This window comes from Protopterus annectens, chromosome 15.part0 (genome assembly GCF_019279795.1).
Source record: "Protopterus annectens isolate FY-2018-M chromosome 15.part0, PAN1.0, whole genome shotgun sequence".
NCBI classification, from domain to species: domain Eukaryota; kingdom Metazoa; phylum Chordata; order Ceratodontiformes; family Protopteridae; genus Protopterus; species Protopterus annectens.
Genome location: NC_056749.1, coordinates 63,844,821 through 63,870,485, shown reverse-complemented (window position 1 = coordinate 63,870,485; position 25,665 = coordinate 63,844,821). Strand labels below are relative to the sequence as shown.

The 25,665-nt window shown below is 43.3% G+C and overlaps 1 protein-coding gene across 2 annotated transcripts in view; it reads right to left on the bottom strand.

Annotated features, from left to right (window-relative positions):
* The window catches only part of MPP1 (MAGUK p55 scaffold protein 1), a 920,179-nt gene that overhangs the window by 779,976 nt on the left and 114,538 nt on the right, over positions 1-25,665 (bottom strand). For both annotated transcript variants that reach the window (XM_044057679.1, XM_044057678.1), the window contains exon 3: positions 3,332-3,487. In XM_044057679.1, the coding sequence (XP_043913614.1) occupies positions 3,332-3,487 (156 nt within the window). The remainder of the gene's footprint in view (positions 1-3,331; positions 3,488-25,665) is intronic.

Here is a 25,665-nt window from a genome sequence, read left to right as displayed (position 1 = left end):
TAATAAATGAAACTCATAAAATCGTCTAAGGCCAGCTTCGAGAGAAAAATTGCACAGGACACTAAGGATAATCACAAGGCTTTCTTTAGTTATGTTAGGAACCTGGGTGGGAATTCCCAGACATGCTCAGAATTAGTCCAAAATGACAAAAAATACATCGAACCCACAGACATTGCCAACATCCTAGCTGACAGGTTCAGCGCAAACTCCCCCCCCCTCCCCACCAAAAGGGCAAATATCTATCCCAGCAGAGTGCTGCCCCCCTGACATCTCAGATGCTCAGGTAAGAGCCGCCTTCTCCAAAGCAAAAAACACAGCATCAATGGGGACCAGACGGTGTCCTGGGCTGCATCCTACATGAACTCCAAGAAGAGCTAAACCCAAACATAAAACTACTGTTCAATCTCAGCCTTACTACAGGCTATGTACCCAAAGAGTGGCGCACAGCAACAGTGGTCCCTCTCCACAAAGGTGATGCCTCAACGGATCCTGGAAACTATCGCCCCATAAGCCTGACTAGCTTGGTCTGCAAAGCTATGGAAAGGATCATCATGGACCTCATAAATAAAGATATTGGGGACCTACAGTCACCAAGGCCATTGATGAGGGGAAGGTGGTCCACACAGCCTACCTGGACCTCGCAAAAGCCTTCGATACAATACCCCACTTGGGTATTATAGATAAGCTCACCAGCTTAAATATAAACCCCTATGTCACTAGATGGGTTGCAAACTGGCTCAAGGACAGAATCCACATGGTTAGAATTGCTGGAGCCATGTCAGACTCCAAACCAGTTACAAGTAGCGTCCCACAAGGCTCAGTCCTGGGACCTCTCTTATTCGGTATATATTTCTCGGAGGTACAGGCCAACACGGAAGGACTGTGGCTGACCAAGTTCGCAGATGACTGCAAACTGAGTGCCATAATCCACTCTCCAGCCGACACAAGCATCCTCCAAAAGGGCCTCATAGAAACAGACAACTGGTGCCAGAGCCATGGCCTCAAGCTAAATGCCAAAAAGTGTATAGTCATATCCTTTGGCAAAAAAAAAAAACAAAGTGCCCACAAATAACCACATAGGTGGTAATCCATTAAGTACAGAAGAAGTAATTAGGGACCTGGGGGCCCAAGTTGATAGCAATCTCTCATTTGACAACCACGTGGCCAAAGTGGTTAGAAAAACATTTTATATAGCCCATCTAATCATGAAGGGATTCACATCTAGATCAGGGGAGGTCATCGTGCCTCTTTACTCATCCCTCATCAGGCCCATAATTGAGTACAATGCCCCTTTTGAGATGTACCTTACCAGACACCTGCAGCAACTGGAAAGACCCCAAAAGTACCTCACCAAGAGGATCAAAAAGCTCAAACAGATGCCATGTGCTGCCCGGTTAAAGAAACTCCAGCTCTACTCAGTGGCATACCGCCTGCTCAGAGGCGATCTGTGCCTGACATATGAAGCCATGTCCAACCTGGAATTAATGGACATGCTGCACCTCAGAAAATCCAAATCCCATCGAGCTACGCGCTCGAGAGACTTGAACCTCAGCACTGAAATAAATAGGACATGCTGGAGAGACAGATTCATAACCCAGAGGCTCCCTTCACTCTGGAATAAAATCCCAGTCCAGGTTAGGCAGAGTCCCTCATTGACTCTCTTCAAGAGGAATCTTGAGTGGATGAAAGATCGTAGGTTTACCCCGGTATCACTTCTGTGTCACTGTTAGACAGAGGTACAGTATACTAACCTCAAAAAAGGGCATAGCAAAATTAATTTAAAATGGGTGGCGAAAGCCAAACACACTCTGGCTAGGCTTATAAATGCCCTAGGGAAGATAGCCTAGTATGAACCTATGAACCTATGAAAGCAGCCTGAGTCTGCTTTTACTACATACAAAAGGAAAACAAATAATGTGAGACGTCAGTAGCATCATAGAGTCACTATTCTTCCAGGTGATGTCTGAGGTTGGAAAAGGTCTCCATAGGTGCCACTCTGTCTATACAGCTGAGAGGGACCAAAGCAACATGAATAATGAACACATGTTAAATCAATAAATAAATAAGCATAGAAAAGCAGTGGGCTGTTTGAGACTGGAATACTTATTCCTTCAGTTAACTCTCCTCCATGCTAAATAACCACTGAAAGGTCAGTAATCTAGCCAGTAATGATGGCATACAGATAAGTCCCTGACTACTGCCCAGGTGACCTGGGTTTGACTACCAGCTCAGAAGCTTGGTGGCATATGCAATAAGAAAGGGCACACTTATCCTGGGAGTAAATGATGGCGGTTCACATTCATCTTGCACCATGACTCCAATTAAAAGATCCCACTAGACAGTAGAAGATTGTCATGTAGTGGGGGGGGGGTTAGGCCAGAGGATTTCATTGTGGTTGTAGAAGCCAGTGATGGTGACCCCTGTCAGGTTATACATCGAGCATGCATGTGCAGGCTAAGGAGGCATAATCAACCTCACAGTGATGTTAGTCCTCATGTCACCATTGGGGGTGGGGCAAAGGTTCATAAATAAAAAAATGCTCTTATTGCCAGGAAGATAGTGGAAGTGCCAAGTACCTTCATGGCAGCCTAGATGTCCACTTAGAGCTGTAATGGTCAGGAGGTGGAGAAGCAAAAATTATCCAAAAAAAATCTTCCTCCATATCAAAAGGAATTCTCCTAGGAAAGTTAAAAAGTAAAAAAAAAAAAAAAAAAAAAAAAAACAGAGGGGTAGGAAGTGCTACCTTTAAACCCAGTGATTTGTTTCAGAGAAGGGAGTTAACTAAATATGGAGGGAACCTTTAAACAGAAAGACAAAAATTCTGACTGGAAAGTTGATGGAAATGTGCAAATCTAATTTCAACAAAACTATTTTGTCCATAGTTCAGGCCTCACTTCACTCGAGAATGGACAATGGATGGGGGGTACTCCACCAATGGTGACCACTGCTTGGCTGTGTGCATTCTCAGTAATCTAAATCCTCTTTGCAGTGGAGCTATCCTAAGAGTAGCCATTGCTCTTTATTTTTTTTATAACAATATTGTTTTTTTTTGCCTTCTGGCAGGTAAACAGCTGCTTCCTTTTTCTCATTCCCACAACATCTTGGCACCAGGTTCTCCCAGGTTGTGCTGCACTATTTACAGTTTTATCAGGCAAAGTGACTTCTACTAAATATGGAATGATAAGCATCATATTACGGCTGGCTCTAAAGGTCTTTTCAAACTCACATCAATTGCACCTCCCATTTTAGTTGATAAACAGTGCTGTGAAGTGAGCGGTACGATCAGAATCATAGTACTCTGGCACCAGGTTAATACATTTGCAGCACTTACCATTGGCTCATCGCTTGTCTTCTCAAACTGGATGAGCCGCACTTTTGTAACCTCCCTGACATTCCTTTCTGTATCTGGATACCCCTGGGCTGGCACCCCATTAGTGTAAATATCTTCTGCGATAACACTCTGCCTCACTGCGTTAGTCTGTAATTTCTAGAAAGAGAACAAAACCATCACATGAACAGAAAACATTCTGCTGCATGCAAAACCCTCTCCCAAACCAAATTCAAAATCTCTCAGTTAACTCTTACATCTAGAGATGCATATTATGTATTATCTTTCTTGGAATAATACTGCCTTTTCCTTGTTTCACACATTTCATTTGCTTTTAATGTTGTAACAAAAATGGTCAAACATACAAGTACACGTTTTAAGGATAAAACAATACATAAATGTAAAGAAGTCACTAAACACAGTCTCCCATCTTGAAATGTTTAAAAAGATGTCACCTTCTCCTTCGACCCAGCAACCATACCTTTAGATGGTATCACTCACAGATGCTTTCAGTCCTAGTAAGAAGGTAAGGCATGCCATTAACTTATCAAAATTACATTCCAAAAAGATAATAAGGCAGACTAGTCATTCATTTGAGATTCTGGGTGCACAGAGTAGTGAAATAAAAGTTACATTCTTATGGAAAAACTGTGACTGAACCTCAGACAAAGCATCAATACATTTACTAAGATAAAGCATTAGTAGATTTACATGGACAGAAAAAAACTTGTCTTGTAGAGGAGCTGAAACAACCAAAATTACAAAGGCAACTTGTAAAGTTGTACTTCTGGTACAGTGACATGTTGTCTGACTGCTCCTGAACTCAGGTCACCAGCAGCGTAGGCTTGGAGAAAGGTAGTACTGGCCAGGAGGGGACAGAGCAAGTTTTGGAAAAGAAAAAAAAAACTTATGTTGGAGAAATGCTCAATATAACCTAAATTACAAAGACAACTTGTCAAGCTGGACCACAGCCATGGTGTCTGGCTATAGTCCTGCTGACCTGGGTTCAGATTCAGAACTGGGAAATGGAGGGTTGGCTGAGATGAGGGAGGGTGAGCATTATCCCTAGCTAGGGGAGGGCTCCATGTGCCCCTTTATACAAGATGGCTGTAGGGCTCTAGCTAGGGCAGGGTTCTATGGGCCCTTTTATACAGGATGGCTGCAGGGTTTAGTTGTATTCTTCATATCTGCAGTGAAGGAATACAGTAAAAGTACATGACATAGACAATTATGGTAGTGTACATATTGTATAAAACTATGCAATAAGGGGAGGTGTACAGTGTAAACAAACACGGTAATGTGCAAGTTGCGACAATGCCATGAAATAATGGAAATGCAACACGTGCGCAGTGAGGGTACACATGGAATTGTGTGCATTGTATCAAGCCACACAGAGAAGGGAAAGCAGCAGAGGTGTACAATGTGGACACACATGGAATTATGTGCATTGTATCAAGCCACACAGAGAAGGGAAAGCAGCAGAGGTGTACAATGTGGACACACATGGTGTCGCGTGCATTGTATGATGCCATGAAATAAGTGGAAGGCAGCAGAGGTGTACAATGTGGACACACATGGTGTCGTGTGCATTGTATGATGCCATGAAATAAGTGGAAGGCAGAAGAGGTGTACAGTGTGGACACACATGGTATTGTGTGCATTGTATTATGCCATGAAATAAGGAAAAGGCAGCATATGTGTACAGTGTGAGCACTCAGTAATGTGCACACTGTATAATGGCACACAATAACCAGAAGGCACCAGAGTTGTACAGTATGGGCACTCATGGTAATGTGCACATTGTATGATGGCACACAATAAGGAGAAGGCACCAGAGATGTACAGTTTGGACACTCATGGCATTGTGTGTATTGTATAATGCCATGAAATAAGGAGAAGGCAGCAGATGTGTACAGTGTGGGCACTCACGGTAATGTGCACATTGTATGATGGCATGCAATAAAGGGAAGGGACCAGAGGTGTACAGTATGGGCACTCATGGCAGTGTGGGCACACATTTTATTTATTTATTTAACATTTGTTTACCGGTAAAGTCTGACTTAGAGCAAAGCCAATTTTCAGCGGAGGCCCAGGGAGAAACGCTTTATACATGTCTTTGTAATGATAATGCACACTCTTATTGTATGATGTCAAGCAGTAAGGGGAAGGCAGTAGGGGTGTACAGTATGGAGACACATTGTATTCTGCACACTGAATAATGTCACGCAATAAGGGGAAGGCAGCAGATGTGTACAACACAGGAACACATGGTAGTGTGCACATTACATGAAGCCATGCAATAAGGGGAAGGCAGCAGATGTGTACGTGCACATTACATGAAGCCATGCAATAAGGGGGAGGCAGCACAGGTGTACATTGTGGACATACATGGTAGTGTGCACATTACATGAAGCCATGCAATAAGGGGGAGGCAGCACAGGTGTACATTGTGGACATACATGGTAGTGTGTACTTTGTGTGATGACACATAATGAAAGGAGGGCAGCAGATACTGTGCGTGCATGAAACAATGGTTATTGTAAGTCAAGAAAAATGGGAGAATACGGGTTGTGGGCATGCAAGTCCATTGTAAAAAGGTAACTTATCCATTGGATCAGGTGAAGGATAAAGAAGGTTGCCCCCAGTAATTCTTTTCTGTCAACACTATTTCTTCTAAATTAACTTTTATTATATATAATCATCTATTATTATTTTTTTTTAGAAAGATCATTATGCTGTAAACACTAGACAAACATTAATCGCGATAAATTAAACAAAACATGACAGTTTTAATGATATATTTACATTTTTAATGGCCAAGTAATAATATACCCAAAAGTAAAATAGCTGTACCGTGAAAGCACTAACATTAAACCTGTTGGGATTTAAGGATTACTCGGCCTGGCATCTACTTATTTTTTAAGTCAGTCATTTTTTAGTTTTTTCTGGTTTGTGTTTTATTGTCAAGATGGCCAGTGGGAATAACCAGAGTTCCCAATCCCTGTTTTCACAAGAAGGAAGCATAACTGAATCTGGAGGCTTTGCTGCAGAGGCAAATGCCGTGGGCAACCTCACTGCCCTTATTCAACAATTAACTGAGTGAGTTGATGCCCTGTTGAGGAGAATTTCTGGACTGGACATGGCAAGTACTGCTCCCTAGAGACCAACCACTATTACTAATGTATCAGGTATGCCACAACAGAACATCACCTACGCTTTTGTTTCAACGGTACCATTGAGCAATTATCTATATGAACAGTCAGGCATAGGTCAAGGCGTCCATGCAAATGTCAGGAATAATGCTGTTCAAAGAGCTGCTTCTACTCACCTTTTTTTCTGTTAAGCCCGTTATTCCTGTGGCAAATTACTATTTGAAGGAACCAACCTGTTTGGCGGTTTTTGATACAATCGCTATTTCAGCAGATAGTCCAGGGAATGTGGCTCAAAGATCTTTGCTTACTAACCTTAAAGTATTTGATCATAAACTCCTAAAATTCAAAAAGTGACAACTAGAGGTGCTTTACTTTCAGGAATGTATACAAAGGAAGTTAGTCCCAAAGGGGCTACGGCAATGGTGCCATCCAACCGGGTTAATAAAGAACTCGGTTTTCCACCAGTAACCTTTGCGCATGTTTGATCGACAAGGATTTGAGTTTTTGGAATTATTAATTAAGCACTATAGCTTGCAAATGGAGGACTTGAAAATTGAACTAGAAGTCCTCGAGCATGATATCAAACTGGATATAGACTTTGAGCACTATAAGTACGAGTATTGCCTTATATTCTCTAGTATAGATAACAACATTGTAAGAGCCATGGACATTAAAAAGAAAATATTAAATACAGATAAGCATGACTATGACACTGGGATTGCTTATCCTGGGCCACTGGATTCACAAATCAAACATAGTAGCAGTATACTTGTTGCCACGGTACCCACCCAAGGTGAACCCACCCAATCTGACGTCAACTTGGAGGACTTTCTAGTAATTGATGAGGAGAGCATGGACCATCCTCCTGTTAGGCAGAGCGAAAGCATTAGGGAGAAGCAACAGCAGGAGAAGCAACAGCATATAATCATGTTTAACCAATCAGGACCTTCCAATAATGGCATTCAGAATCAGCAGGGTTTTCACAGGGGTCAAACAAGGAAACATCAGCAGCAGCGCAATTCAGTGAACCTGAAACAGCAGTGGAGGAAGCAGAACTGACACAGCAGATAGCCTGGGCACTATGTGAAACAGTGACTGCTAATGGACCATTTATTCTAACCTGTCGAGAAGGTGATTTTAGAGTATAGAATTATTCTTCCCTAGTAGTGCCCCAAGAAATTGTTGAAATTCTAGCAAGAGGACTTACCTTTGTGCCTTCACTTAGAGCTGATTTGTCTAGAACACTACTAGATTTAAAATTGTTTCTCCGTAAGTTAAATTTGACCGTACTTTTGGGAAAATAACTTGAAAGTTTCCAGTGTTTGTAACCCGTCCATGCATGCAACTTTGTCCATGTTTGAAAAGTTATGCGAAATGGACATTAGAGCTTTGTTAAGTTAGCCAGCTGACAAATACCATGCGAAATGGACATTAGAGCTTTGTTACGTTAGCCAGCTGACAAGTACCATGCGAAATGGACATTTGAGCTTTGTTAAGTTAGCCAGCTGACAAATACCACAGATACACACACATACAGAAAACAGTACTTAACTAACCTCACTACATTTTCCTGATGGATCTACAGAAAGTACAATTGTGTACACTCACCATAAATGTAGATGTTCGAGTGTGTTCACTGCTACATTCCTAACCATTGGGGTTATCCATGCTGTGGTAGCCCTCAGTCGTTCCGAATACCAGAGTCAAGGTTTTGTGTGTCGGCTGCTGTCACTTGCAGGCTGACATCAGGTTGTCCGAGCTATAAAGGAGAGCAGGTGACGCCATTACCTCAAATTTTCTTGCCTTAACCAAACAAAGAAGTCCAAATTTAATAATTATTAGTAGCCGTGGGTTCAGAGGCCTCCATAGAAATATGTGTCTCTCTAAGGAAAGCAGATATCAGGGGGAAGGAGGGAGGAAAAGCATGACTGCAGCAATGAACACATTCAAACATCTACATTTATGGTGAGTGTAAACAACTGTACTATGTTCTTTGTGTTTCACTGCTGCAGTCCTAATCATTGGGAAGATTCCCAAAGCAGAGGAGAAGGGTGGAAGGTTAAAAAACTTAAGATTGGGTGAGCATGCTCTGCAGAACTGCAGAAGTAAACCCAGCCCTAACTTTTGAGAATAGGTTCAGATGGTAATGTTTAGTGAAGGTGTGGACTGAAGTCCATGTGGCAGCTTCCAGGATGTCCTTGGTGGGTACCCCTCTAAGGAATGCTGTGGAAATAGAGGTTGCCCTTGAGGAATGGGTTCTGATGGTCCTAGGGAGTGACTTTCCATGCAAGGAGCAGCAAAATTTGATGCAGTGTGCTATCCATTTGGAAATGGTCTGTTTGGATATTGGTTTCCCATGTGCCCCTGTTTTAAAGCTGACCAAAGGATGGTCAGTTTTCCTGAATGTCTTAGTACGATCCAGATAAAATCTGAGTTGCCTGTGCACATCCAAAGATGCAGTATCCTTTCCCACTTGTTTTGAGGGTTAGGGAAGAAGGTGGGCAGGTGGATGACCTGGTTGAGGTTACATCCAAAACCACCTTTGGCATGAAGGAGGGATTGGTTCTCAGGGAGAACCTGTCTGTGTGGAAGATGATAAATGACTCAATGGCCATTAAGGCTTGAAGATCTGACACTCTCCTGGCTGAAGTAACAGCCAGGAGAAAGGCAGTCTTCCAAGAGAGGTACTTTAGTTCTGAGGATGCTGCAGGCTCGAAGGGAGGTGGAGTAAGCTTTTCTGAAACATAGTTCAGGTCCCAGGCTGGGGAGGGCTGTCTTTGGGAGGCCTGATATTAGAGGCTCCTCTAAGGAATTGATTGATAAGAGGGTGGGAGAACAATGGCTGTTCTGTATCAAAGTGTGCCGAGATGGCAGAGGCATGGATCTTTATGGAGGAGAAGGAGTGACCTGTATTAAGAAGCTCAGCAAGATAATCTAGAATAAGAGGAATGGAGGGCAGATGTACGTCAGCCCCCTTTGGACTGGCTCCAGGAGAAGAATCTTTTCCATTTTCCAGAGTAAGATTTTCTGGTGCTGGGCCTTCTGGCTTCTGTTATGATGTCAATGACTTGCTTGCTTAGCACAGATTCCCTGTTGGTTTTGGTAGAATAAGCCATGCTGAGAGCTTGAGTGTCTGGAGGTCTGGGTGCAGCATTGCCCCCCCCCCCAGGCTAGCAGGTCTGCCAGGGTGTTGTTGATGCCTGGTAGGTATTGGGCTATAAGATGTAATCCCATGGATGAGGCTGCTAGCCACAGGTTCATGGCTAGTCTGCACAGGGGGTAAGATTGAGTCCCTCCTGTTTGTTGATGTACCACGTGACTGTGGTGTTGTCTGTTTTTATGAGGAGAGCCCCTGGTTTGAGGTAGGGTTTGAAGGATGCCAGAGCATTTTGTGCTGCTATCATTTCCTTTTGGTTGATGTGCAAGGGTAGTATTTGTGCATCCCAGAGACCTTGGGTGCATCTGCCTTCTAGGTGGGTGCCCCAGGCTATGGCTGAAGCATCTGTAGTTGTGTTCTGGTCTGATGGAGTGTTGACACCATAGGTTCTTTAGGTAACACTGAATTTTCCTCATGTGTAGTCTGGACAGAGGTACCAGGAGGATGCATGAGGCCATGTACTCTAGTGGTTGTAGGAACTTCCTGGCAGAAAGCTGGGTTTGGGAGGCCAGAGTACTGAAGTGTTTTGGTAGGAAACTTTGTTTTTCTGGGGACAGAAAGGCCATTTGCTGCTCTGTTTCCAGTAAGGCTCCCAGAAATATGATTTTCCTGGTAGGTGTCTGTTTTGATTTCCTTTCATTGATAGTGAACCCCAGAGAGATGAGTAAGGTTTTTACAAATGAGCGGTGCTGCAGGAGCAGTTCCTTGCAGTCTACCTGGATGAGACAGTCATCCAGGTAAGGCTAAATCTGTACATTGTTTTGCCTGCAAAAGGCAATGGCAAGAGATAGACATTTGGTGAATACCCTGGGAGCAATAGATAAGCCAAAGGGCAAAGCAGAGAATTGAAAGTGTAGTGATCCTGCTCTAAAGCGCAGGAATTTTCTTCATGATTCCCTTATTGGGATGTGCAGGTAAGCATCCTTTAGGACTAAGGTGACCATCCAAGCTTTGTTTGGCAGCATTGGTAGAAGCTGTTGTTAGGTAGGCATTTTGAATTTTGGGATTACCAGGAAGGTATTGCGAAAGGATAGGTGCAGGATGAAATGCCAAGTCCTCTCTTTCCTGGGAACAAGGAATAGTCTGGAATAGAATCCTTTTGCAACTTGTTCTGGAGGTACAGGTTCTACTTACCCTAGGTATATTAGGTTTTGCACTTGTTTTAGTGCTTCTGCCCACTGGTTTGGTGGTAGATCTGGGTACTCTCTTGGAGGTGGTTGTTCTTGGAAATTGAATTTGTACCACTGAGCAATAAATTTTAAGACCTATTGATCTTTTGTTATAGAGTTCCAATTTTCTCTGCATAGAGATAGCCTTCCTCCTAGCTTTTGGTGTGGTGAAGGCAGGCAGAGATAGGAAATGTAGACACTGAGAGTTTTTTTCATACAGGGTTGCTTTTGAACTCCCTGCTCTAGTGTTTGAGGGGGGCCACTGTTTTTTGTTCTATGCTGGCCCTGAGTTTGAGTCCTGGTGGGTCTGTACCTATGGGTTTTGCCTTGTGCCTCCCTGTTTGGGGCAGAAAAAGGACCAGTGTTTAGAGGGGAAATTTCTGCTGTACCTAGGAGGTTGTACTTGAACAAAATCTTTAACAGTCTGCATTGATTTTGCTTTGTCTTCCATCCTTTTAAGTACATCTTCAGTTTTCTTTCGGAACAAGCGGTCTTTGTCAAGAGGTGCATCCATGATTTTAGCTTTGACATGATCAGGGAGAGGTTGTTCCTTCAGCCATTCATGTCTTCTGATAACAGATCCTGTCACTGCTGCCCTGCTAGAAGCTTCTAGGGCATCAAATCCACAGTGCAAGGAGTGCTTTGCCACCTGAGATGAAGAGTGCAGTAATTCTGCTATCTCTTTATTGTTGGCAAAATCTGGAAAAGCAGAAAATTTCTGTTTCAAAAGTTCCAAAGTGTGCTGTTGATATTTTAACATATGGATCTGAAAGTTGAGAGCCATTATAGTTAAAGTTGCAGAGATATATACTTTTTTACCCATCTGTCCAGGGCCCTGGATTCTTTGTCTGAGGGAGTAGGATTCTTTGCTCAGGTAGCCTCGACTCCCTTAGGTTCCTGAGTAATCACCTCTGGATCTGCTATAGGATTTCTGTAGAGGAATTTATGTGAGTCTGGTATCCTGTAGTACCTGTCAGGTTTTCTGGGGGCAGGTGGAAGGGTGTCAGGGGTAAGGCTGGATTCTTGATAAATATCATCTACCACCTCCAAGATGGGTGGGATGGCCAGAGGCCTGTGCTGGGGCAGGTCCAGAAACTCTCTTAGTCTTTTCTTGGATTGAGGGAAATCCATTGATTCCCATTAGAAGTGTTCCCTGAGGGTGTGGAGGGTTTCCCCAAAGGAAAACTCCTCCGGAGGTGATGCAGAAGGAATAGATACTTCTGCATCTGAGTCTTCATAGCCAGTAAGAGGATTTTCCTCTTCAAAAACAGAGGAGTTAGAACCCACTGAGTCTAATTTTCATTGAACATCTGGAGAAGGTTCCCTTCTCCTTTTGGCTGGTGTGGCCTGATTACTCCAGATGAAAGTGATGAGATCCTCCGCCATTTTAAGCATTCTAGTTTGAGGAGGGGGAGGAGTAGTGGAATGGAGACTTTTTGCTGTTTTCTTTGGAGTAGCTCTAAATCTGGCCTGAAGAGTATCCTTCGGTGCTATCGGTGTGTTAGTCGGAAGAGAGGGAGAAGGCCTTGAAGTGAATTCCGAAGTGCGAGTGCTATCCTCAGAAGCCAGTGTCTGTATAGCGGCTCTGGACCGAACCAAGGCAGAGACAGCCAAAGGTTCATTAGACGATGTAGTTTTCTGTGGCATACAGGACTCCAAAACGGTCTCAGTAGAGGCCTGCAAAGTAATCAAGTCAGGCATCAGGGGCTGCAAAAGCACCTCAATGAATTCCGAAGAACTGACGATCCTTTTAGTGGTGGTGTCATTGGAAGGCTTGGCCTTAAGCGGTTTGTCTCTATCCTTATCTTTATGCTTTTTTGAAAGATCTGAGGTTTGCTGACAGACAGATGCCATATTGGTAATCTGAGATGGAAGATGAAAATATCTGGCTACAAACAGAGCTCTACGATGAATAGTTCTAGCATTAAAGAGGGCAGAGAACCAACAGCGGGGTATGTTGTGATCTGCGCCTAAGCAAATGACACAGTAAGAATGGAAGTCTCTGTGTAGTATTTGCTTTCCACAGGCGAGACAGTTATTGACTTTTTTGGACATCGGTTAGTGCAAGCAAAAGGAAAGATCCCCAATGGGGTACTTAGCTTTAGACGTTTTCAGCCGAAGTTCAAAATCTGGAAACAGCCGACTGGCACTGTTGCAAATTGTTTCTGCTTAGAGTACCACAGCAAGAAAGACTGAGGTAATGGTGTCGCCTGCTCTCCTTTATAGCTCGGATGACCTGACGTCAGCCAGCAAGTGACAGCAGCTAATGCACAAAACTTTGACTCTGGTATTCGGACCGACTGAGGGCTACCACAGCATGGATATCTCCAATGGTTAGGACTGCAGCAGTGAAACGCGAAGAACATTTATGATTCTCTGGTTACTTCCTAAAGCAAGGCAAGAAGTAAGTGAATGGTCTTCCTTCTTATATCTCACATGGCTTAGTGGTAAATCACTTTGGCTATGGTGTGCAGGGTCCTGGGTTCGAGACTTGCAAAGGCTGATTATTTGGGTTGGGAGGGTGGCCTAATGGTTAAGGTGTTTGCCTTACAAACACAAGGTGCAGGGTTTGAGTCTTACAAGGGATAACTGGCTAGGCTTAAAATGGCTCACAAGGGCAGTTAGCCTAGTACTAATCTATGAACCTTCGTTGTCAGTTTCAAAAACAGATTGTCCTGAGACTTCAGTCTCATCTAGTATTAAAACATAATTTTTGTGCTGTATTACAGAATGTCATCATATATATCTGGTCATCTGACTTCTAGTTCCCATACTACCCCCAGTTTCTAGAAACTGAACCAGAATATTGCACATATATGTTACCATATACACATACAGAGCTTTGCTAAGATATGCTGCAGCTTCTGCAAGTCATAAACAATTTCAAACTTCCACCCTTCCACAGTATCAATTAGTTCACCCCCAAGGACAATACGGGAGGCTTCCTAGTACAGACTTTTTTGACTCTGGCTGAGCAGAGACCTGTGAGATACAATCTTTATGGCCTAAAGTAAGTAATTTAATATCAGGATATTTTTCTAAAAGTTAGCTGGGGCTAAGATTAACCTCGTCTCTTCAAGCATCCTCTGTTAACATATATACCTTTCCTCAGTTACAACAGTGCAGTCTGATATAAATGTATATTTGTTTTGTTTTCTGTCCAGCAGGACCCAATTTTGGTATATTTTTAGCACAAGCAGCTTTACAAATACATTTTCAACACAAGCACCTGTACAAAGCAGTTCAATATGCACTGTCCTACTTCTCCTGGCATAGCAGGCAACACCTCATATCATCACATCTCTCCCTCCTTTGAAGACACAAGCTAGATTTTCAAGTGACCCTAGAGAAACATGGCTTGAGGGACATGAGCCTATTTGGAAACACATTAACCCATGCCCTGTCTTGAGAGCCCATCTACATTAGCACTGCTAACCCCATTACGGTGCTGTACTGTCATGTCATATACCTGCAACTCTAAGCTCCACCTTAATAACTTGGCATTTTGCTAGCTGGCTCAGTGTAGCCATGTTAAAGGATTGTGGTCTGTAACTACATTGAATTTCCTTCCATAAAGATAGGGTTGAAGTTTCTGTAGCGCCCATACTATGGCTAGACATTGTTTTTCTGCAGCATTCCTCCCTGGGTGGATTTTATGGCTGAGATATACAACTGGGTGCTCTTCTGCCTCACATGAAACCTGGCTGAGTACAGCCCCTACCACATGGTTTGAAGCATCCACCTGCACAACAAATTCTTTGCTGTAATCTGGACTGGCTAACTCCAAAGCCCTTAAATTTTTGGAATACCTGCTCGCAGGCTGGGGTCCGCACTACCTTGTCTGGCATGTTTTTCCACTTCAGGTCTGTGAGGGGAGGAGCTATTGTACTATAACTGTGAACCAATTTTCCATAGTACCCTGCTGTCCCCAAGAATGCCCTCACCTGCTTTTTTGGTAACACGGGCAGGCCATGCCTGAATAGCTTCCACTTTGGCAGGTTCTGGCCTGATCTTAATACTCTCCATTCTATGTCCCAGATAGGAGACCTCTGCCATACCCATCTGTCACTTACTGGGCTTAATGGTCAACCCTACCCTTTGCAGTCTGTCCAGACCTCCATGACATGCTGAAGGTGCTCATGCCAGGAATGGCTGTAAATGGCCACATCATCCATGTAAGCAGGAGCATAGCCTTCTGCTACTGGTATAGTATGATCTACTGGCCTGTGGAAGGACACTGGGGTAGTTTTCTTCCCAAAGGGCATCTTTGTGAGCTCATATAATCTGAAAGGAATCACAAAGGCTGACCTCTCTCTTTCGGTGGGAGTCAAGAGCATCTGCCAGTAGCCCTTGGTCAGATCAATAATGGTCAGATACTTAGCCCCACCCAGCTTCTCTAAGGCTTCATCTGTCCTAGGCATGGGGTAAGAATCTGACTCTGTGTGACTATCTAGTTTTCTGTAGTCCACACAGAACCTGGTGCTGCCATCTTTCTTTGGTATCAGCACCACTGGGGAGGCACAGGGACTGCTGGACTGCTGGATTACTCCCAGTTCCAAAATTTCCTGTATCTCCTCCCTCAGAGAATGCCTGTATTGCTCAGGCACCCTGTAATGGGTCTGCTTGATGGGCCTTTGGGGGTCATGTATCCACATGGTGCTGCACCAGGTGGGTACACCCAGGTTTCCCAGTGAACATGCCTCCAAACTCCTGTAACACTGCTTCAATTTCTCAAACCTGGTTAGGGGATAGCTGCTGGGAAACTGCTACCTCCTCCACTGTGGTGTCAGTCCGAGCTTCACTGAGCAAATCGGTTACCAGATCCCCTCAGACTCCTCCTGCCATACTCTGTAAATAACCAGCACAAGGGCCTCCCTATCATGGTAAGGCTTCATCATGTTAACTTGGAATGAGAACCATAACCTGCTGTCCCACAGCAGACTCCTGGGCTCAAGCATTCCTGTTGTACCAAAACGTTTTCTGCTGCTGGGCTCCTGCCAGGTTCTTCTGGGCCATGCCCATGAGCTCCCTAAGCCTTGTCCTGAGGTTTAGGACATATGCCACAACAGACTGTTTGTGGGATTCACACACACCCTCCCACTCATCACAATTAAAAAACCGGTCTGCAAATGCCCATAGCATGGTCTTTAGTGTAGAGTTTAACCTTTCCACAAGGCCATTAGTCTTGGGGTGGTAGGTGTATTTTTAGGTGCTTCACCCTACAGCTTCTCTGCCTCGATGCAGGACAGAGCCACCACGCCGCCGCGGTAATTTCAGTAGAGGCCCGGGGAGAAACACTTAACAGTTTCTTTCCTCTCTCCATCAAACTACTGAAAAACAAAAAAGAGCATTCCATATGCTTAGTTTTTATGTTATAGTAATGTCATGCACACGTTGTTACTCAATTCTATTTATATGTATAGTGTGTCTGGCCATTACATTATTATTGTATTCTATTTTTACTTTTATTTTTATTATATTCTGGGAATGAAGCATTGCAATTTCGTTCCGCTACACTGTGGTGTAGTTCTGAATAACAATAAGGTAAAAACAATAATCAAAATAAAGAAAAGTACTATCAAAGTGCTAGCCATTTATAATAATAAGATGACGTGTCTATCTTAAGACTGAAAAGACTGTTTAGTACATGGGAAGATGATGGCAACTAAGTAAAGGAAAACGTAGCAGGTTATTATTACACCTACAATAAAATGCCAGGGGCAAAGTGAGAGGGTGGTGGCAAAAGCCATCAGAATGTTTGGACATATGGAGCGAAACTCTGGGATACTAAAGGCATAATTCCACTGTACTAGTCTTCAGGCAACAACTGTGCAGATGGACTGACATACATGAGTGCATTCACTGTCGCAGTATACATAAAGTACAGTTGTGTACACTTACCATAAATGTAGATGTTTGAGTGCATTCACTGTCGCAGTATACATAAAGTACAGATGTGTACACTTACCATAAATGTAGATGTTTGAGTGCATTCACTGTCGCAGTATACATAAAGTACAGATGTGTACACTTACCACAAATGTAGATGTTTGAGTGCATTCACTGTCGCAGTATACATAAAGTACAGTAGTGTACACTTACCATAAATGTAGATGTTCGAGTGTATTCACTGTCGCAGTATACATAAAGTACAGTTGTGTACACTTACCATAAATGTAGATGTTTGAGTGCATTCACTGTCGCAGTATACATAAAGTACAGTTGTGTACACTTACCATAAATGTAGATGTTTGAGTGGATTCACTGTCGCAGTATACATAAAGTACAGATGTGTACACTTACCATAAATGTAGATGTTTGAGTGCATTCACTGTCGCAGTATACATAAAGTACAGTTGTGTACACTTACCATAAATGCAGATGTTTGAGTGCATTCACTGTTGCAGTCATCACACTTGGGTTATCCGGTCAGGGGTAGCCCTCAGTTGACCCAAATACTAGATACTTAGTATTTTTGCATCAGCTGCTGTCGCTTCAGGACTGACGTCAGGTCGTCAGGGGTATAAAAACAGGCAGCCAACGCCATTACATCATTTTTTCTTGCCCCAAATGTCAGGAGCCTCCAAATAGGGAACTAAGTTATGGTGTTAAAAACACCACCAGTAAAAAGTAAATACCAATAGCCCTGAAAGGTGTGACTGAGATAAACAGAGAAAGAGAAAGAGAGAGAGCAAGAGACAAGGGGGCTGGAGGGTGGGAAACCAGGACTGCAACAATGAATTCACTCGAACATCTACATTTATGGTAAGTGTACACAACTGTACTATGTTCTTAGTGTTTCACTGTTGCAGTCATCACACATGGGTTGATTCCCAAAGCTGAAGAAAGGGTGGAGGCAGTCAAGAAGTGTTGGGGCTGGCTAGCATCCCCTGCAAGACTGCAGCTGCAAAACCCACCCTGGATTTGGAAAAGATAGGCAGGTGGTAGTGCTTGGTGAAGTTGTGAACAGAACTCCAAGTAGCAGCTTCCAGAATATCCCTGGTAGGGACTCCTCTGAGAAAAGCTGTAGAAGGTTGAAGTTGCCCTAGTGGAATGCGTTCTAACCTCCCTGAGGGGGTGGTTTCCCATGGTGTTTGTAACAGAAATGGATGCAGTGTGCTATCCATTTGAAGATGGTCTGTTTAGATATAGCCTTGCCCTCTGCCCCTGGTGCAAAGCTGACTAGTAACTGGTCAGATTTTCTGAAGGGCAAGGTAGAATCTGAGCTGTCTGTTCACATCTAGAATGTGTAGAATCCTTCCCCCTTATTTTGAAGATTAGGGAAAAAGGTGGGCAAACGGATAGACTGATTGAGAGTCACACTGGACATGACTTTAGGTATAAAAGTAGGGTTAGTCATGAGGAAGACCCTGTCAGCATGAAAAATAATGAAGGGTTCCACAGCCATAAGTGCATGAAGCTCTGACACTCTTCCAGCTGAAGTGATGGCCAGAAGCAAGGCTGTTTTCCAAGAGAGGAATTTTAACTCTGCTGATGCTGCAGTCTCAAAGGGGGGGTAGCGTGAGCTTTTCCAGCACAAAGTTAAGGTCCCAAGCAGGGGTGGGGGCTCTTCCTGGTGGTCTTAAGTTGTTAGCCCCCCTCAAGAACTGTTTGATGAGAGGGTGAGAGAAGAGAGGAGGCTCAGTGATGTAATAAGCAGAGATGGCAGAGGCATGGATCTTAATGGAAGAGAAGGATAGGCCTCTGTGGAGTAGGTCTGTTAGGGAATCCAGGATGAGAGGTAAGGAAGGCTGTGTTGTATCTGCTCCTTTAGAGCTAGCCCAGGAACAATACCTTTTCCACTTAGCATAGGATATCCTTGTACGACCCAGCCATTCTGGCTTCACGAATGACATCCAGCACCTGCTTGCTTAAGCTGGCCACTGGAGGAGAATTCAAGGAATAAGCCAGGCAGCAAGATTCAGGGTCTGCAATTGCAGATGCAAGATCTTTCCTACCTGCTGAGTGAGGAGGGTTGGTATCTGGGGTAGATGCCATGGTGGCACCGATGACAGACTGCACAGTAGTGGGTACCAGTGTTGGCAAGGCCAGTCTGGGGCAATCAGGATTGCCTTTGGTTTTTCCTGCCTTACCTTGAGTAGTACTCTTGTAAGAAGAGGCAGAGGGGGAAATGCATAGATGGAGAGGTTTACCCACTGGAAGGGTAGGGCATCTATTTTCCAGACCTTGCTGTGAGGTACCCTGGTGCAGAACTTGCTGAGCAGGTGATTGTAGGGTGAGGCAAATAGGTCCACCTTCGGGGTACCCCATTTCTGGGTTAACAGGCTGAAGGTGTTGAGGTCTAACTGTCACTCATGTGGGTCTAGGAAATTTCTGCTTAAGTTGTCACCCAGAGAGTTTTGTTTGCCTGGCAGGAATTGAGCTTGCAGGTGAATCTGCATAGCCAAGGCCATGTTCCAAAGGTTCATGGCTAGCCTGCAGAGTGAATATGAGTGGGTTTCCCCCTGCATGTTGATGTACCACATCACTGTGGTGTTGTTGGTTTTTATTAGAAGGGGCCCTGGTGAGAGTAGGGATCTGAAGGCTGTCAGAGCATGCTGAACAGCTAGCATCTCTTTTTGGTTGATGTGTAAATTAATTTGGTTTGGGCTCCAGTGGCCCTGAACATATCTGCCGTCCAGATGTGCACACCTGGCATAGTCTGATGCAGCTGTGGTTAGGGTCTGGGCAGCATGGGGTTGTATAAAGGGGAAGTCTCTTGTTGTGGTTGCATGATGCTGCCCACCAAAGAAACTCTGTCCTTAGACAGGGTATGATAGGAATGACAGTTTCCAGGTCCTGAGAATGTTGGCACCAAAGACCTTTTAAGTATCACTGAAGTTTCCTCATATGCAATCTGGCATATGGAATTAGTAAAATGCAGGAGGCCATGAACTCTAGTGCCTGCAGGATTTTCCTTGCGGATAGCTGGCCATTTGAATGAAGTAGCCTGTCAGATAGGCTTGTTTTTCTAGAGTAAGGAATGCCATCTGGGATGCTGTGTCCAAGCTTGCTCCCAGGTATACATTTTTTTGACTCGGGACTAGTTTTGATTTATTTTCGTTGATAGTGTACCCCAGGGAGGTTAGTAGGTCCTTTACAAATATCAGGTGCTGTAACAGCTTTTCCTGACTGTCTGCCTGAAACAGGCAATCGTCCAAGTAAGGGTATATTTGAATCTTTCTCTGTCTGCAATAAGCAATGCCTGAAGCCAGGCATTTTCTGAAGACTATGGGAGCAGTGGATAAGCCAAAGGGAAGTGCAGAAAACTGATAATGCATAGATCCTGCCCTGAAACGTAGACATTTCCTGCATGAGTCTTTGATAGGGATGTGCAGGTAGGCTTCCTTTAGGTCTAGGGTGGCTAACCACGCATATTTGGTCAGCATAGGGAGAAGGTGCTGTAGGGTAAGCATTTTAAATTTTGCTACCACCAGGAAGGTGTTTAGAATGGATATATCTAAGATTGGGTGCCAGGTGCCCTCTTTTCTGTGTACCAGAAAAAGTCTGGAATAGAAACCTTGGCCTACCTGTTCTACAGGAACAGGCTGAATAGCCCTTATGGAGACCAGGGATTTAACTTTATTTTATACCTCTGCCCACTGGTTTGGAGGAAGGTCTTGGAACCCTTCTGGGGTTGGCAGAGTGTGGAAATAGAATTTGTACCCTTGGGATACTATGTTGAGGACCCATTGGTCAGTGATGATGGAGGTTCAGTTTTTTGCATGGTGGTCAAGTTTTCCTCCTAGGGGCACAAGCAATTGGGCAGAGGTGAGGAGTGGAGCTGAGAAGTCATTGTGAATTCTTTCCGTAAGGGGGTGGCTTAGCACTCCCTGTTTTAAATTGGAGGTACTCCATTGCTTAGATCTCTTCATACCCTGAGACTGTAATCTTGGGGGTCTGTTTCCCCTGAGTCTACTCTGAGATGGCCTTGAGGGGGCTGGAAAGGACCAATGTTTTGAGGTGCAATGCCTACTGAATCTTGGAGGCTGCACTTGCAAAAAATCTTTGACTGTTTGCATAGACTTAGCCTTTTCTTCCATCTTTTTTAAAACCTCTTCTGCTTTGGTGCCAAACAGATTGTCCTTGTTTAAAGGAGCGTCCAGTAATTTTGATTTGAAATGGTCTGGCAAGGTCTGCTCCTTAAGCCAAGCATGCCTTCTAAGTACAGAACATGTAACTGCTGCCCTGCAAGATGCTTCTAGGGCGTCAAACTCACATTGCAGGGTATGTTTGCTGACTGGGCTTGCAGAATGCATAAGCTCCTGTAAGTCTTTATTTTCTGCACAGTCAGGAAAGGTATAAAAATTTTACTTAATAAGTTCCATAGTATGTTGCTGGTATTTCAGCATGTGGAACTGAGTAATAATAAAAATAATAATAAGTGGAATTGCTCTAATGGCAAGAGTTGCAGAGGTGTATACTTTTTTACCTCATCTGTCTAAAGCCCGAGAATCCCTCTCTGAAGGGGTGGGATTCTCAGCTGTAGCTGCTTTTATTCCGTTAGGTCCTTGGGAGATGACCTCTGGGTCAGCAGTAGGATTTTTGAAAAGAAATTTATGAGAGTCAAGGGCTCTATACTACCTGTCAGGTTTCCTTGGAGCAGGGGGTAAAGTATCTGGAGTTAAACTGGGTTCCATAAATACATCATCCACAACATCCAGAACAGGAGGGATAGCTAAGGGTCTGTGCTGAGGTAGATCTAAAAATTTCCTGAGTCTCTTTTTGGACTGAGGATAATCCAGGCATTCCCAGTGGAAATGCTCTCTCAAAGTATGTAGGGTTTCACCAAAAGAAAAATCCTCTGGAGGGGAAGCAGAGGGAATGGATTCCTCTGCATCTGAATCCTCATAGGCAGATAAAGGCATGTCTTCATATTCAGAAACCTCAGAGTCATCGGACTCTTGGTCAGTTATAGCTGCTGGAGACAGGCCTCTTTTTCTTTAGCAGGGGAAGGCTGGCTTCCCCTAATCAGCATGATTAGGTCTTCTGCCATTTTAAGCATTTGAGATTGTGGCAAGGAAGCAGGCACTTGAGTTTGGGTCGTCGGTTTTTTAGGCGTAGCTTGTACTCTATGCCTTAGAAACTCAGTAATTTTAGAAAGAACTGAAGACGTGAAAAAAGTTGGTTTGTTTCGAATATCGGTAATGCGAAGAACTTCCTCAGAAGCTGATGCTTGCACAGCGGCTCCGGACCCATCCAAGGTAGAGACATCTGCAGGTTCTGTAGTCAAAGATGAGTCTTGTAGCATACCAGACTCCGAACAGGTCTTGGTAGCGGCCTGCAAATCCATCGAAGTGGGCATCAGGGGCTGTGAAACCACTTCACTGACTACCAGCGAACTGGCAACTAGCTTAACAGAAGCGCCATTGGCAGTTTTGGACCTGTGCGGTCTGTCTCTGTCTTTATCCTTACATTTTTTCGGAAGATCAGTAGTCAGATGGCTTACCAAAGCCATTTCAGAATACTGAGATTGAAAACTAAAGTATTTAGCTACACTAAGGGCCCAACGATGAATAGTTTGGGCGTTGAACAAAGCACAAAATCGACAGCGAGGTACTTCATGGTCTGGGCATAAACAGATGACACAGTAAGAATGGAAATCTCGCTGTGGTATTTGCTTTCCACAGGTGAGACAATTGTTAACTTTTTCTGACATTGGTTAGAGCAAGAAAAAAGGATCCCCAATGGGGTACTTAGCTTTAGAAGAGTTCAGGATGATTCAATTTCAGAAACGAAACTCAGGTAGCGGCCGACCAGCACTCGTGCGAACTGCTTCTGTTTCAGGCTCCTCGGCAAGAAAGACTGATGTAATGGAGTTGGCTGCCTGTTTTTATACCCCTGATGACCTGATGTCAGTCCTGAAGCGACAGCAACTGACACAGAAATACTAACTCTCTAGTATTCGGGCCGACTGAGGGCTACCTGCAGTCAGATAACCCAAGTGTGATGACTTCAACAGTGAAACATGAAGAACATGTACTTTTTCACAGGAGACTATACAAATGAGTTCAGAGGACGCTTTAAATTAGCACAGGACACAAGGAATCAAAGTGAAGACAAAACTGAGGGGGTGGGGAGGCAGTCTCATTGGGATAACTGTAACATATGGTCAACTCAAGTAGACCTGTCTGCCTTTTTTGTAAGCAACACGGTATTTTCATGTATAGTCTTGAATGCTGGTATTGCAGTACTTCAGATAACCAACCACTGTAGCCTTATTTGCTAAAACTGGACCATTACTGAATATACAGAACAAAAATAGTTGTACATATCTGGTGATGCGGTATTAGCAGCACATATGTAGAACAGTGAAGACAAAAAGAAAACTACTTACCAAAACCAGTATTTGAACTTTGAGTTCTGCTGCTGATTATGTTTTAGCAGATAGGCAGTACTTTAGTGAAAGCCCCTCAGCAGTACATTAATGTTAACAACACACACTGACATCTCTTTACAATCCACACCCCCTTCATCAGTGTATTAATGTAACACCACACACTAACATCTCTTTACAATCCGCACCCCCTTCAACAGTACATTAATGTAAATCCACACACTGACATCTGTTTACAAGCTGCACCCACCCTTAACATAAAGTATTCCTTCACTTAAGGGACCCAAGCAGTTACAAAGCACTGGACTTGTACTATGTATGACAATCCAAAGCACAAGACTTGTACAATGTATGACAAGACAGTCACACCTTAACTCAACCATATGGAAACGCGTAACAAGCTAGACAGAGTTAGGAGTGTACTGTCAAGTGTGTGTATGTGTGTGTGTGTGTGTGTGTGTGTGTGTGTGTGTGTGTGTGTGTGTGTGTGCGTGTGTGTGTGTGTGTGTACATACAAATACAAAGCACACATATATCCATATCTATTTCTACATTATACATACGGATGTGTGCACGGGTATACATAAAATTACACCATGTACTGTCAAACAGACCCCAAACTGCAGGGATTCCCCAAGGATTACACACTAAATGTGTGTGTGTGTGTGTGTGTGTGTGTGTGTGTGTGTGTGTGTGTGTGTGTGTGTGTGTGTGTGTATATATATATATATATATATATATATATATATATATATATATATATATATACAAATGCACAGCACACATATATCTATATCTACTTCTACATCATATATACGGACGTGTGTGCACATGTATATATAATATGACACTCTGTACTGTAAAACAGACCCCAAACTGCAGGGATACCCCAAGGGTTCCATTCTCAATATATATATATATATATATATATATATATATATATATATATATATATATATATGTGTGTGTGTGTGTGTTTGTATTTCTATATTATACATGAATCACTTGCTGTGCATATTGGCTGCAATTCTCTTTAATTTCATGCTGAACACATATGCCAGCAGTTTGTCATCTGTGGGAAAAAACTCTGATGATTAGTTCCTTATGTGTGCTCTTCTTGACCGAATGCAGCGTGTATATCACTTTTCTAAACTGACACAGTCATCTTCCTGTGAGCGTTTTTTCCTTGAGGGTGGTTGGCGGTAGAAAGGAAGAGCAGCTGTCACATGCTTTATTTAAGTTTGATGCTTGCCTTTGTTTTCCCTTGTAGCGTCAGACTGGTGTGCGTTATGATGCTTCACGTTCATTCTGCCCACACATTCAGTAGTCCCCACGCGCCAAGGACAGATGAAACTGAGCATTAATACTCCCCCAATCTTTGGTTAAATGTAGAAACGTAGTTTAAATCACTGTATAATACACCGCAATTCTCACCACCCCCACATGGCTCTAAAAACGTCATAAATCACCTGTAGACTTGGTGTGTTATTGACTACATATCCTTTAACACAACACAATCGTTTAAAGCATAAGTGTAGTGGCAGTTCCTTGATAAATAACATATTTTCCTCTGGAAATGTCGTGAATGCTTTATCAAGCAGTACATCCCTTATACTCTGGAGAATAACATAGTACTCACTGCTATGTACCCCTGGCAGTCAAGGTACTTTTCTGATTAACAGAGTACACCAGACATCATATCAGCTGTGACCTGTACAAGTGAACATTAACCATCTGAAATGACCAGTTTTAACAGACAAAGGATTATCTGTGTTCTTTAAAGATTTCTGCACAACTTTGGCATATTGTCAGGCAACTTACTGTGTTAGCATTTAGAGAAAAGTGAAACACAGTAGTAGCAACAGACCTTTGGTAACCTGCAGCAGGCAGGAAGATAAGACACACCGTGATCAGCTACTTTAGAAAACTGCAATAACCACACTCGCTATCTGTTGAAGAAGTACAGGTTAAAGTACCAGTGCAGGTACTGCTAAACAAAAAGGTTCCAACTCTCCTCAGCCATAAAGTCAAACTTGCCTTCATCAGCTAATAACAGGCTGACAAAAAGTAATCTGTCACTGTCTAAAGTCCACATTTAATTAAAACCTTAAAATAACTACTCAATCCTGTAAGTCAGCAAATTCATTTATAGATTAAAAATAAAACAAATATGCCATTCAGCATTTTAGTGTCTTAATAACTTAATTCCACAAAACAATGTACACTCTGAAAACAAAGCTAGCTGTTAATACTGTTTCCATGCATTTGTAAATAACAACGATTTTCAAATGACGACCCTTCTGCTTTTGGAATAAATGAAACAATGTAATCACAAAGAAAGTAATCCAGTGGTGCAGACTGTTTATCGTGGCATCAGTGTTACCCATTTAAATTGCAACAGCATAACTATATGATCTAAAGAACAACAGTAGTATAAATGCTGGGCTTCATTACTGCAGTAAAATGAAATAATACAGCCCCAGTGTGTGTGTGTGTGTGTGTGTGTGTGTGTGTGTGTGTGT